At 43.4% G+C, this 14,023-nt stretch overlaps 1 protein-coding gene across 1 annotated transcript in view; it reads left to right on the top strand.

The window, feature by feature from the left end:
• gch2 (GTP cyclohydrolase 2) overlaps positions 1–14,023 on the top strand; it is a 46,272-nt gene that overhangs the window by 21,324 nt on the left and 10,925 nt on the right. The window contains exons 2-3 of the mRNA XM_067988304.1: positions 1,949–2,058; positions 3,582–3,637. Of these exons, the coding sequence (XP_067844405.1) occupies positions 1,949–2,058; positions 3,582–3,637 (166 nt within the window). The remainder of the gene's footprint in view (positions 1–1,948; positions 2,059–3,581; positions 3,638–14,023) is intronic.

The following is a 14,023-nucleotide window of genomic DNA, read 5'->3' as shown; positions in this document are numbered from 1 at the left end:
ATGTAGAATGTTTTGATGACCAACTGGAGGCTCATCCAAGGTTCGGCATCACCATTAGACTTTAGGTTAATCTATGAATTAATTTAAATTTCTTGACACTAAGGCGGCTTGAAAAAATACATTATGTAACTCCTTTGGGGTAGAAATTCCAATTCTGCACTCACCAATCCGTGATTTTCTGCCCATTCAGTATATTAGGCAAGCTGGAATGTTCAATTTTTGCCGCCTAAAGAAGAGGTTAAATATACATTGGGTTTTTGCAGGATAATCTGTATCCAGAACCCTTTAAACAAGCTCAAAAACTAGGAAACAATGAGACGTCTGTTTATGCTTTTTATTCATACTACATAACCCACTACATACAGCGGCCAAGAGATTACTGGCGGCACAACAACAACAACAACAACAACAACAACAACATGCATTTATATAGCACCTTTAACATAGTAAAACGTGCCAAGACGCTTCACAGGAGCCTCTTAAGGAGATATTAGGACAGGTGACCAAAAGCTTGGTCAAAGAGGTAGGTTTTGAGGAGCATCTTAAAGGAGAAGAGAGAGATGGAGAGGTTTAGGGAGGGAATTCCAGAGCTTAGGGCCCAGGCAACTGAAGGTACGGCTGCCAATTAAAATTGGGAATGCACAAGAGGCAAGAATTGGAGGAGCTCAGAGATCTGAGGGTTGTAGGGCTGGAGGAGGTTACAGAGATCGGGAGGGTGAGGTCATGGAGGGATTTGAAAACAAGGATGAAAATTTTAAAATTGAGGCGTTCCCGGACCAGGAGCCAATTTGGGTCAGCGAACACAGGGGTGATGGGTGAACGGGACTTGGTGCGAATTAGGATATGAGCAGCAGAGTTTTGGATGAGCTCAAGTTTATGGAAGGTGGAAGATGGGAGGCCGGCCAGGAGAACATTTGAATAATCAAGTCCAGAGGTAACAAAGGCATGGATGAGGGTTTCAGCAGCAGATGAGCTGAGGCAGGGGCGAAGATGGCTGATGTTATGGAGGTGGAAATAGGCTCTTGGTGATGGGAATTCCAGAGCTTACGGTCTAGGCAGCTGAAGACACGGCTGCCAATGGTGGAGCGATTAAAATCGAGGATGCACAAGAGGCAAGAATTGGAGGAGGGCAGAGATCTCAGAGAGTTGTAGGGCTGGAGGAGATTACAGATATAGGGAGGGGCGAGGCCATCAAAAGATTTGAAAACAAGGATGAGAAATGTGATAGACAATTACTCACATGAGGACTCATCAGGAAATGTTGTAAGCGTGTAGTTCTAATCTGTTTACACTGGTTGAAGCTAGAAGTTCAATTCCCACTGAACTTTTTTGTGTTGTACCTTTTTATAGTTTTAATAACATCTTGGTAACATGATGACATGTCAACATGTTCTGGTTATTTTTAATGAATACATAACACGTTAACCCATTAAGTCATCTTGTTAATTATGCAATTCTCTTTGGTGAGTCTGTGCGACACTGTCAGTTGTTTTTCTCACAGTTTGTACCTTGCTGCCTCATCTTATCTGATACTCTTAAAAATGTTCTTTGTATTGAGTTCATCTCCTGACCGTGTGGCTCAGTGCCTAGAACATATCATGTCTGTCCTTGCATATTATTAGTCCATTAATGTTTGTTCACAGGTTCCAATCTTGTCCTGAATATGACTTCTTAGAACCAGCTTATATAAGTGTTGTTAATATTGAGAAATGTTTAATAAAGTTATCAGAATTGGCAAGCTGGAATTTATATTCCTTTTTTATATTCGCATTTTATGATCAATATAAAATTTTACCAGTATAAATGTTGATTTAATTTCTTAGCAGAAAGCATAAATCTTTTATAATCATAAAGAAACTAGGAAGAAATTACTACCTTCGTTTAGTTTCAGCATCTCTCCTGTACAATAGTACTGATTCTAATGATTTTTCTTTTTTGTCTTTTTCAGACATTCTGAACGACGCTGTCTTTGATGAGGACCACGATGAAGTAGTTATTGTGAAAGATATCGATATGTTTTCACTTTGTGAGCATCATTTAGTTCCATTTTTTGGCAAGGTTAGTATATTTTATAAAACATCTATGTATAAAGTAGTACCTAGAATCATACTGTTTAACAGCACAGAAGGAAGCCATTCGACCCATTGCACCAGTGTTGGCTCTCTGAAAGTGATATCCATTTAGACTCATTTCCCGCCTTGCCCCGCACCCTTTTAAATTTTCTTTTTCAAATATTTTTGCACTTTCCTAACAAAACCTATTATAGATTCTGATTCCACCACTGTTTCTGGTAGGGTATTCAATGTCCAAATAATTTTCCGCATATTAAAATAATTCTTCTAACATTTCCTAATTTTACGTCCGCTAGTTATTGACTCACTGATCAGCCAGTGGAAATAGTTTTTCCTTATTTCCCTTATCAAAGCCCTTCATAATTTTGAACATGTCTGTCAATCTCCTCTTAACCTTCTCTGTCCTAATGAAAAGAGTTACAATTTTTATAGTGTCTCCTCATAACCAAAGCTTCTCACCCTTGGTACATTCTAGTGAACCTGTACTGTACCTCATCTATGGGCTTGACTTCCTTCCTGAAGTAGGGTGACCACAACTAGCAACAATATTCTAATTGCAGCCTGGTGCATAGCAATAGATTACAAAATATAAACTACTGCATGATGTTGGAGGACAGAATCTGTAAACATTACAAGCATAAGTGATTATATGACCTGGTATTTCAAGTGTTTTCATTTTCATAATTGAGGATTGTTCTATTCAACAGTTCATTATACATTGTACATTCACCATTTGATCTGAATGTTTTAAAAAATATGTTCCAGAGGTACCCATAAACTATCAACTTGTGTTTTTTTTCCATGTTACATAAAAACCTAGGAAAATGCATTGTGGCAAAGAATATCATTGGTGCAAAGGAGAAAGTTCAGCAAGTCACCTGTGGTCTAAAATACTCCTATGCAATAAAGGCCCATATCCATTGAATAGTGGATGGCGGCCTTTATTATATTCTCAGCTGTATACATGGTAGGTTCTGATAAAAGGTCATCGACCTGAAATGTTAACCCTACCTTCCTCTCTCAACAGATGCTGCCTGACCTGCTGAGCATTTTCTGTTTTTATTTCAGATTTCCAACATCTGGAAATATACATTTTGTATATGTGTGTATAAAAATTACAATAATTGCACAAATATATATGGAGCTCATTAGGTCCAGAGGTGCAAAATATGAAGGGCAAAAGTGAGCAGAAAATAAGACGAGCATTTTTGGGAGCATCTGACAATCAAAGATTGTAGCTCCTGACTTACGGCACACGGTGATTGCTATAGCAACATGAGTACCTGCACTTCAAAAGCAACTCTTCACCAGCTATACCAGCACTGTTGTATTTTGCATTCAATAGTAGTTTCTTCATTTCATGTCACCCCACAAACCCAACGTAAAAGCTTTTCCGGGCATAATTCTATCACTAGCACATCAGAAATGTGTTTTAGGTCACATGGACTAAGTGGCTAAGTAACATGGAGCTGTTTATTAATTGTTACCATATTTATTTCTCACTTGCAGGTACACATAGGTTACTTGCCAAATAAAAGGGTAGTTGGACTAAGCAAACTAGCAAGGTAGGTGGAGTGTAAAACAGATTTTTCACATTTGATAAGAAGTTTAGGCTTTTTATAACATGTATTCCTCTGTATTAAGTTAGTTAAGTTATGGTTATCAATGTGCATAAATAAATAAATGTAAGCTGACGCAAATTGCAACAGGAAGTGTGAAATATTTATACTGTGAAGGATCCTATTTTAATTTAAAATGGAAGACCAAGTTACACACTGAAGAACAGCAACATCATAATTGTAATCGGCAGGAGCTGAGTGGGACAACGCCAGTGGATTTCACCCAATCACAACTACATGATAAAACATGATGAAGGATGTCCAGCATGAAAGGTGGCAAGAAAAAAGAATTTGGCGTAATTTCTTGGCAAACTAAAGGGGTTATTAAAAAAGCTAATGAAATACTTTAGGGGCCCAATTTTAATTCTGCTGGGTGGGTTAGAAACCCACCCACTGCAACAGGAAATAGGCCCGGGATATTTTAATGCCTAGGCCTCATTAACAAGTCGCCGGTCCAACACCTGCCCTGAATGTGGGCGGAAAGCAGCTACTGGCCTCCAGAAAATCAAGCAGTCATTGCCCACCCACTGACAGTAAGGTAGCTAAGTGTGGGGAAGGGAGTTTCAGGAGAGTCTCACAGGAAGGAAGCGGGGGAGAACAGAGCAGAGGAAGCCGCGATTTTTGTGACTGGCTTGAGGGTCACTCTTCAACCCACCATAATGCTACTCCATGGACTTATTTTCAAAATATCTTGGATAATATATATTTTTGAAGAGGTGCAACAAAAATTCAAACAAATAAAATCATCATTTAGTCCATTCAAGTATTCTTTAGGTTGTTAATTTTAGAGAACGAACTCTCACACAGCTAAGTGGACATAAATATACAAATGACCTTTCTGGCTGCTTTTGTGAGAAATAAATGGGTAGAGTCTTTGATAAAGTAAATTGTACATGGTCTGTGAGGAGGTTTGAAGGATAAAATGGTTTTATAGATCCATGTTTTCTTACATTCTTTTCTGATTATTTAAAAACAAAAGCCTAGAAATTCAGAAGTGCAGTGGAATGGAACATCCACTTACTACTTTGTCGGAAGCTGCTGTGTGACTGAGGAAGTGATAGAAACCAATACACTCACTACTTATACAAAACCAAACATACTTAAAATAATTCTTCCAATGGTACTCCCAGCTGCAATACGTACCTGACTCTGTAGCTGTGCTGCAGGATGGAACTGTCCACCTCACACTGCAAGTAGGTATTCTTGGACTCTTGATAGTTTTTGCCTGATCAGGAATTTTCACCTGTGGTATATGCACAGGTCCATTCCTGGAGCAAAGCAGCAGTGTTGGGGCTGTGACTAGCAGTCAGAAGAGGAGCGAGAAAGCGAGAGCGAGAGAGACTGACTCTCCATGAATTATTGGGGTGGGGGGGTAGCTAGAGAGGGAAAACTACCTCTGTGAATTGGAGGGGCATGCTTCTAAGAAGAAGGGAGAATAACTGTTCTTGCAGGTTTTGGGGTAGTGATGAATTGGTTGATCCATTGAATGTGAACGAACCCTTATGTCACTTTTATATTAACTTTTTTAGATTGAAAATCCATTAAGTTAAGTGTTTAAGAATGGTGCATTCTGACAGATTCCATAATGTAAAAATTCAAAATTTTCCAAGAAAAGAGTCCACTTGAAATGTAGACTGCCTCTATGAAGGAGCAGATGACTTTTGTGAAGGAAGAAGAGGGTCTCTGGGGAGAGGAGTACTTCTAAGAAGAGGGAGAGAATGACTGTTCATATCGTTTTTGACAAGGTGATTCCTTCCACATCCCCATAGAAATGTGCATGCCAGTGAGTGTAGGGGAGGGGGCAGCTTTGAAAATGTATGATTCAAAATTTGTTACCTACACCCATGCTTGGCACAAGTGCTGTTGCTCTTTTCTGTACCCTTCCTGATGAGAGTATATACTGTTTTGCATTGTGGTGGAACCTGCAAACCCAATCTGCAGCACATATTTTGTGAAGAAAATTACTAGATTTATGCAAACTTACTTTGTAGGCTTTGGTCTCTGCAGAGGCCTACTGTCCTGCAGATCTTCAGGGTGCTTCTGCCCTTTAAACTGCTCTGTTTGCATGCTGCAGCGATGGTCCCACTGCATCACTCCCAGGATCTTGCAACAGGCACTGGCGACTCCCTCTTGGTGGCAGGAATCCTGCTGGGAGCCCATCTTGTATATCAGATGACCCATGACCCAGGAAACCGCAGGTAGAATTTCCACAGAGTTCCCCCAACCTCCCACAAGAACTTCAGCAGAAAGCCTACAGAAACGGTATAAATGGCCATTTACACCGTTTCTTCAGGGTTTTCTGGTGATCTCCCGGCAGTGTTACAGCGGGCGCTTGGGAGAGCCCCAGCAGAAATTTCATGCTGTGAAGATGAAAAATTACCCCATAATCTTATTGGGGCAGAAATCGCTCGCAAAATAATGGTGAGCAATCAGAGAAATCATTGTAAAAGTGCAAACTTGCTTATCTTTCCAGCTGGAAAGTAACTAATTACACCACAAAACAGGTACGCTTAAAAATACCAGGTCTAAACTAAGTTTTAAATTCGCGGTAAGTCTTAATGACTGTCAAGCAACTAAAAATTAATTTTTAAAAATGTGGAGCCTCATTACTCCTTATTTTAACAATTTTTGGCCATTTAAAAAAAAAACATTTACTTTTCCCTTCTGTCTGTTTTATCTAATTCAATTATTTCTTACCCTCTTTTTTCGATGTCTATAACTGTTTTACATTGACTTTAATGTTGTATCTTTCACTTCCTGGTTTAACGTTCCAAGCCTGCAGAGATAGTTAACGCAGCTTGTCAATAATGCTGCGATCTGATTGGTCGAGGGGAGAGTGTGATCTTCTCTCCTCGCAGCGTCTTAGCTTCGCTTCGACTGATGCTGGGCTTTTCTTCGCTTCCTATTCAAGGAAGTGCCCCAAGAAAAGACCACAATACGTTAGTGGGTTAGTATAAATCTATGGAGCAGTGTTGGTTCGCCACTCCGAACAATTTCTACCCCATTAGGTTTCTCGAGGGTCTTGTTACCCTGTAATTTTTGTTGCCTTGTTTTTCTTTCTGCTCATGCACCTTCCTGAATATTAAAAGAGTGGCCAAGGTGCCTGAACCCAACTCTTCAGTGATGCCAGTCCAATTTCTAGGAGGCACATGAGAACGGTCAGGTGTTAATTCTCCTTCTGGACTTTCCTTTCATCCCAGTGGGGAGGCCTTGGCCTCTGCTTACTATCTGCCCACAGTGAAATAGCTGGGATCAGCAACTGAGCAGAGGGATCACACCTCCCTCCTATCACACTAGCACAACCAATTGGTGGTCCAACAAGCTGTATTTTTTTTTATTCATTCATGGGATGTGGGCATCACTGGCAAGGCCAGCATTTATTGTCCATCCCTAATTGCCCTTGAGAAGGTGGTGGTGAGCCGCCATCTTAAACTGCTGCAGTCCATGTGGTGAAGGTTCTCCCACAGTGCTGTTAGGTAGGGAGTTCCAGGATTTTGACCCAGCGACAATAAAGGAATGACGATATATTTCCAAGTTGGGATAGTGTGTGACTTGGAGGGGAACATGCAGGTGGTGGAGTTCCCATGTGCCTGCTGCCCTTGTCCTTTTAAGTGGTAGAGGCCACGGGTTTGGGAGGTGCTGTCGAAGAAGCCTTGGTAAGTTGCTGCAGTGCATCTTGTAGATGGTACACAGTGCAGCCACGGTGTGCCAGTAATGGAGGAAGTGAATGTTTAAGATGGTAGATGGGGTGCTAATCAAGCGGGCTGCTTTGTCCTGGATGGTGTCGAGCTTCTTGAGTGTTGTTGGAGTTGCACTCTTCCAGGCAAGTGGAGAATACTCCATCACACTCCTGACTTGTGCCGTGTAGATGGTGGAACGGTTTTGGGGAGTCAGGGGTTGAGTCACTCGCCGCAGAATACCCAGCCTCTGACCTGCTCTTGTAGCCTCAGTATTTATGTGGCTGGTCCAGTTAAGTTTCTGGTCAATGGTGACCCCCCCCCCCACCCCCCCCCGCCCCCCAGGATGTTAATGGTGGAGGATTTGGCGATGGTAATGCTGTTGAATGTCAAGGGGAGGTGGTTAGACTCTCTCTTGTTGGAGTTGGTCATTGCCTGGCACTTGTCTGGCGTGAATGTTACTTGCCACTTATCAGCCCAAGCCTGGATGTTGTCCAGATCTTGCTGCATGCGGCCACGGACTGCTTCATTATCTGAGGGGTTGCGAACGGAACTGAGCACTGTGCAATCATCAGCAAACATCCCCATTTCTGACCTTATAGAATCATAGAATCATAGAAGTTACAACATGGAAACAGGCCCTTCGGCCCAACATGTCCATGTCGCCCAGTTTATACCACTAAGCTAGTCCCAATTTCCTGCACTTGGCCCATATCCCTCTATACCCATCTTACCCATGTAACTGTCCAAATGCTTTTTAAAAGACAAAATTGTACCCGCCTCTACTACTGCCTCTGGCAGCTCGTTCCAGACACTCACCACCCTTTGAGTGAAAAAAATTGCCCATCTGGACCCTTTTGTATCTCTCCCCTCTCACCTTAAATCTATGATGGAGGGAAGGTCATTGATGAAGCAGCTGAAGATGGTTAGACCTAAGACACTGCCCTGAGGAACTCCTGCAGCAATGTCCTGGGGCTGAGATGATTGGCCTCCAACAACCACTACCATCTTCCTTTGTGCTAGGTATGACTCCAGCCGCTAGAGAGTTTTCCCCCTGATTCCCATGGGCTTCAGTTTTACTAGGGCTCCTTCATGCCACACTCGGTCAAATGCTGCCTTGATGTCAAGGGCAGTTGCTCTCACTTCACCTCTGGAATTTAGCTCTTTTGTCCATGTTTGGACCAAGGCTGTAATGAAGTCTGGAGCCGAGTGGTCCTGGCGGAACCCAAACTGAGCATCGGTGAGCAGGTTATTGATGAGTAAGTGCCGCTTGATAGCACTGTCGTCGACACCTTCCATCACTTTGCTGATGATTGTGAGTAGACTGATGGGGCAGGAATTGACCGGATTGGATTTGTTCTGCTTTTTGTGGACAGAACATACCTGAGCAATTTTCCACTTTGTCGGGTAGATGCCAGTGTTGTAGCTGTATTGGAACACCTTGGCTAGAGGCATGGCTACTTCTGGAGCACAGTTCTTCAGTGCTACAGCCGGGATGTTGTCGGAGCCCATAGCCTTTGCTGTATCCAGTACGCTCAGCCGTTTCTTAATATCATGTGGAGTGAATCGAATTGGCTGAAGACTGGCTTCTGTTATGATGGGATCTCGGGAGGAGGCCGAGATGGATCATCCACTCGGCACTTCTGGCTGTAGATGGTTGCAAATGCTTTAACCTTGTCTTTTGCACTCACGTGCTGGACTCTGCCATCATTGAGGATAGGGATGTTCATGGAGCCTCCTCCTCCCATTAGTTGTTTAATTGTCCACCACCATTCACAACTGGGTGTGGCAGGACTGCAGAGCTTTGATTTGATCCGTTGATTGTGGGATCGGTTAGCTCTGTCTATACCATATTGCTTCCACTGTTTAGCATGCATGTAGTCCTGTGTTGTAGCTTCACCAGGTTGGCACCTCATTATTATCAAGCCATAAAATAAAATAATACTAATTGGTGTATGATAATACTTCTATTTTCTAAACTGTTGCAAAGCAAGCTACAGATCTAGTTGGTGCATGTTACACAATGCAGCAAAAAACCACAAGCCAAACAGATTTTTGCCCAGTCAACAAACATGTTAAGGTCATTAAACTTCAGAAATGTAAAAAATCAGGGTCAGTTAGTACATAGTTTAACTGTAAACTTTACGAGTTGATATTCCAGTCCTGCCGCTGAACTGCTTACTGAAGTCAACCTGCTGGATTTTGTACGGCCGGCTTTATTAAGCATGCCTAGTGACCACCTGGTCCAGATTGGGTCGGTAAGAATTTATTGTCAGTGGTGGGTGGGAAATAGCTGAAGCTGCTATTTGAAGCAATTCTTTAATTCTTACTGTACACCAATCTCAAATGACTGGTTAAGAATGCGGAGCAACACCATTTTCAGATGTTGCTTTGGAAGTGCTTGTGCAAGATGTGCAACATAGGAGGGTTGCCCTGTCTGGGAGTCAGGACACCCTTCCCACGGGAGCTCCATCCACTCTCCTTGGCATGAGGTGGCAGGCAGACAGAGCCTATGATGTGTCCACAAACTGAAGAATGTGAGAATAGATGTGGAAAAGGGTTAACAGCCTGTTAAAATCTGCCACGATAAGATAAGCCAGTATTTTACAATACCAAGGAGTTGGGTATATTATGCATACCACAAAGAGTTTGCTCTCACCCTCTTAAACATGACTGAGCCCTCACAAAACAGCTCTTTCCATGCTTCACTCACATTCACATATTGCAGCAGGACACACTTTATTGCTGCCAATTAAAACTGGAATTGATATAATGTTACCATTTTGAAAGGTGAGCACACAAAGCAACCTTACAACACAACCTAACTGCATGATGCATGTTCATTCACTCACACACAACCAACTTGCTGGGTAGATGCTTGGGTTTCACTCTTAATGTGCTCTTCAAACTTCCAATGTCTCAACATTACTTCTCTGTTTGCAGGACAAGGTGGTGCATAAAAGGGAACGATCCTAAATAAAGGAGAGTCCTATCACCTTACACCTTTGAATCTATTTGAACAAGCTGCACTTGAGAACCTGGGACATTAGAATGTAGTGGGAGAGGGTCATGATGAAGTTGGAGGCCTCCCTGACACTAAGGACTAGAACTATCTTTTTTGCTGTTAATATTCATCATCTTACTTAAACATATTCAAGGCTAAATTGGGCCACATAGCGCCCATTGTGTAGGCGCTACACAGACTCCTAAGGACCCAAAATGGTGTACGCGATGTGCGCCATCGTGGTAAAGGCGTTTGCACATGCGCACTTAACGAACGCCGGCAGCATGTAAAGTAGGGAGATTAGGCGGTAGATCAGTGTGCAACGCTGATTTAAAGGGACAGATGCAATTTTGTAACGCCATGCTCCAGCCAACACAGTGCCTTAACCTCGCACAGCTGAACAGGTCTTAAACCGCATGGAGGACTCCCACCAGCATTATATAATGGAATCATGCAGGAGTTACAAGTTGCTGGATTATTGCTTCTGGCTGCTGATGCATTTGTACCTGTTTTTGGAGGTCTCCTACACTTGAATACTAGGACGAGAGGATATAGCTTAAAAATTAGAGCCAGGACTTTCAGGAGTGAAGTTAGGAAACACTTCTACACGCAAAGGGTGGTAGAAGTTTGGAACTCTCTTCCGCAAATGGCAGTTGATGCTAGCACAATTGTTAATTTTAAATCTAAGATCGATAGATTTTTGTTAACCAAAAGTACTAAGGGAAATGGGGCTAAGGAGGGTATATGCAGTTAGGTCATGGATCAGCCATGATCTCATTGAATGGTAGAGCAGGCTCCAGGGGCTAAATGGCCTACTCCTGTTCCTATGTTCCTATAATTAAGTTTCAATACTGTACAGGGAATGGGCTAGCTAGCTGACAGGCAACAGTAAGGGCACTAGCAGAATGGCAGGAGTGGGACAGGAATGCTGTCATCCTGAGAGAGGACAGCAGGTTCGTGTTCCATGGAGCCACTGCCACTTGCTGCCTCCTGTTGTGCGCCACCTTCGCCTGCTAGAAAGTAGCAAGTGTGTTGCTGAGTGTCCTGCAAGATGTTTGGGTGATGTGGCTGTCGTGGTTGAATAGCTGCCGGTGAGTGTGACCTGTGAGTTGTGGGTGTGCGGCTTGCAACAGTGGTAATGTGTGAAGGTGAGAGGAAGCATCTGATTGGAAGAGCTGCGTACTGATTGAAAGAGTTTGTTGGTAGATGGATGATGGGGAGTATAGTACTGAGCAACCTTTATTCAATGTTTTAAAGCAACTCGACAGTTTGTAAACATAAGGATGGGTCCTGCATCTGTGTGCGGTTTCTGATCTCCGTTCAGACTCCATTCAGACCCATATCTTATATTTTGAAAATATCAGAGTCCCACAAACTTTGAGCAGCCAAGATGTTGCTCATTAAAAATTCCAGAGGTCCCATCATCACAATGCTTCACTATATTGCAGCATGGATTCGCTTCACAATTGACTTCCACCATTTCCTGCAGCCACAGTGCACCTTCCCTTTAAGAGGTGCAGGCTGCCTTTAAGTGGTGCTAGCCACTCACAATATCTGGGCCCCCTGCTGGTGAGCAACCACTCAACAGCGCAGTCATGTAAAACAGAAGGCAGCACGAATGTTAGGTGCTGCCTGCATCTCAATGACTGGGCGCGGGTTAATTGTGCACTGTGATCCTCGCGCCTGTTTTGGGGGTTAACCAATTTAACCCCTGTACTTTCCAGCAGCCACCATGACGTGTAATTTTAGCTATATAAGTTTTTTTTGAAGGGATGCCTTGCAGCTAGCATTTTAACATACTTTTGTGTCTACGGAAAAATCCCAAGAATCACCAACTCTTCCACCGATCCAATCACCAACTATACTCCCAAGCTGATCACCCCCCTCCCCCCCACCCCGGTCTTTTCCGCGCAACCCCCCCCCACCCCCCGGTCTGTCAATCAGGCTGGCGGCTGAGTGTGAAACCCGGAAGTAAAGTTTTAACCTTCAATTAAGTTGCAATCGCAGATTCCGACCCGCCAACTTTACTTCTGCGTTTCGAGTCCGATTACCTTCCCCCCCCCCCATCATTCTCTTCCTGGCTCCATGTAAAAGTCATGCCATGGTTTCTTGTTAACTTCAGAAAAAGGATTAAACAAACGATTATTTAAAATGTTCAGGGCTATACCAAAGTCGAAAAAAGAGTACATTATGTAAGGTCAGATTTTAAGTAAGTATTTAGGGACTTTTATATAATAGCAACTCTGAGAAACATGAGGATGAATTCAACTATCCTGCACTCGAAGGGAGCGTGGGTTGGTAAATGTTTCCCGATGTCTGACCCGCCCTCCCTTTGAACATGGCAATGTGAATTTATTCTACAAACCCAAACCAAATGCCAAATGCTATAATATTAAGCTTTCATTGCTACGATTTCAACTGGACAGGATATAAATTCATCATCAACCGATTTCGGGCGCGAAGGCCACAAAGCACTCCCGAACCATGAGGCTCAGGCCAGCCTGAAATTAGGCTTTGGGCCTCCGGCCTCATCAATATTAATTGGGTGAGCTGCTGGTGTCTGTTGCACCTCCACAGGCAGCTTGCCCATTTGAAGAAATCAATATCGGCCCGCTTGCCTTGCTAGCAGCAGCCCAAAGACAAGTGCTTTATCTGGGTGAGGGTGGGGAGGGGGCGGTAGGGTTGGAACAGCAATGGAGGGGGTGCGATCGGCATAGTGTGGAGTCGGCCAAACATTTCTGCTCCTCCTAGATCCACAGCAACAATTTTAAAAAGATATTTACAAACTTTCCTTTTGGTGCAGGTCCTGCTCTGCTCTGTGATATCCAATTTAGCAAATGGGGGCCTCATTTACATATGTAAGGGCAATGTGACTTACACCCAACCTCAGATTCAAAAGATGAGGCTATAAATACTGACATTGTTTTTAATAACTGTAGTGTTCATACTTTATTCAGAAATGCATTATTCGGATTAGTGACGTCATCGGTACAGCATAATCTTGCCACTGATTCACAGTAGAAAGATTATGAAAATAATTTCACCTGGGGGTTAGAAATGACACTGTAAATCATGGGAGGGGATGAGTTGGACAGGCAAGAGGAGATTAGTTTCCCGACGAGTTAAGCAGGTAGTGGGCCTGCTGTGCTCAGTTTCACCTGGCATGGCTGCAACTTAGGACCCAGCACGCCAACGAAAAGGTGAGTGTTAGTAATTTTTTTAAACCCATGTAGAGCTGGGAGGAGCAGGAGTGGTCCTCCCAGCTCACAGCACTCCTTACGGCCACTGCTGGACGCAATCGTCCCACTCCTGCTGTCCTCTCCCGCCCCTACCCCCCCATACTTACCCAAGACCCCTGACGGTGAGCTGGATGGCCCGAAATTCGTTTGTGCGGAAGGGCGAGCTGCCTGTGGAGGCATGACAGGCACCAGCAGCTCACCGAGATCATTTAAATGAGGCCCAATTTCAGGCTGTCCCTCGGGCCTCCTGGTTCAGGCGCTCGTGCCCCCCTTGTGCCCGAAACCAGTCGTCGATGAATTTCTACACTTAGCAGTTTAGATTAGGAAGATTTCTATGATATAAGTGACCAACTGAGGGCAGTGACTCACAAAATGTTCTGATATGTGGATGAGCTATCCCTGTGTTTACTGG

Source organism: Heptranchias perlo, chromosome 8 (genome assembly GCF_035084215.1).
Source record: "Heptranchias perlo isolate sHepPer1 chromosome 8, sHepPer1.hap1, whole genome shotgun sequence".
NCBI lineage: Eukaryota > Metazoa > Chordata > Chondrichthyes > Hexanchiformes > Hexanchidae > Heptranchias > Heptranchias perlo.
The sequence above is the reverse complement of the archived record's forward strand: the minus strand, read 5'-3'. Positions and strand labels throughout refer to the sequence as shown.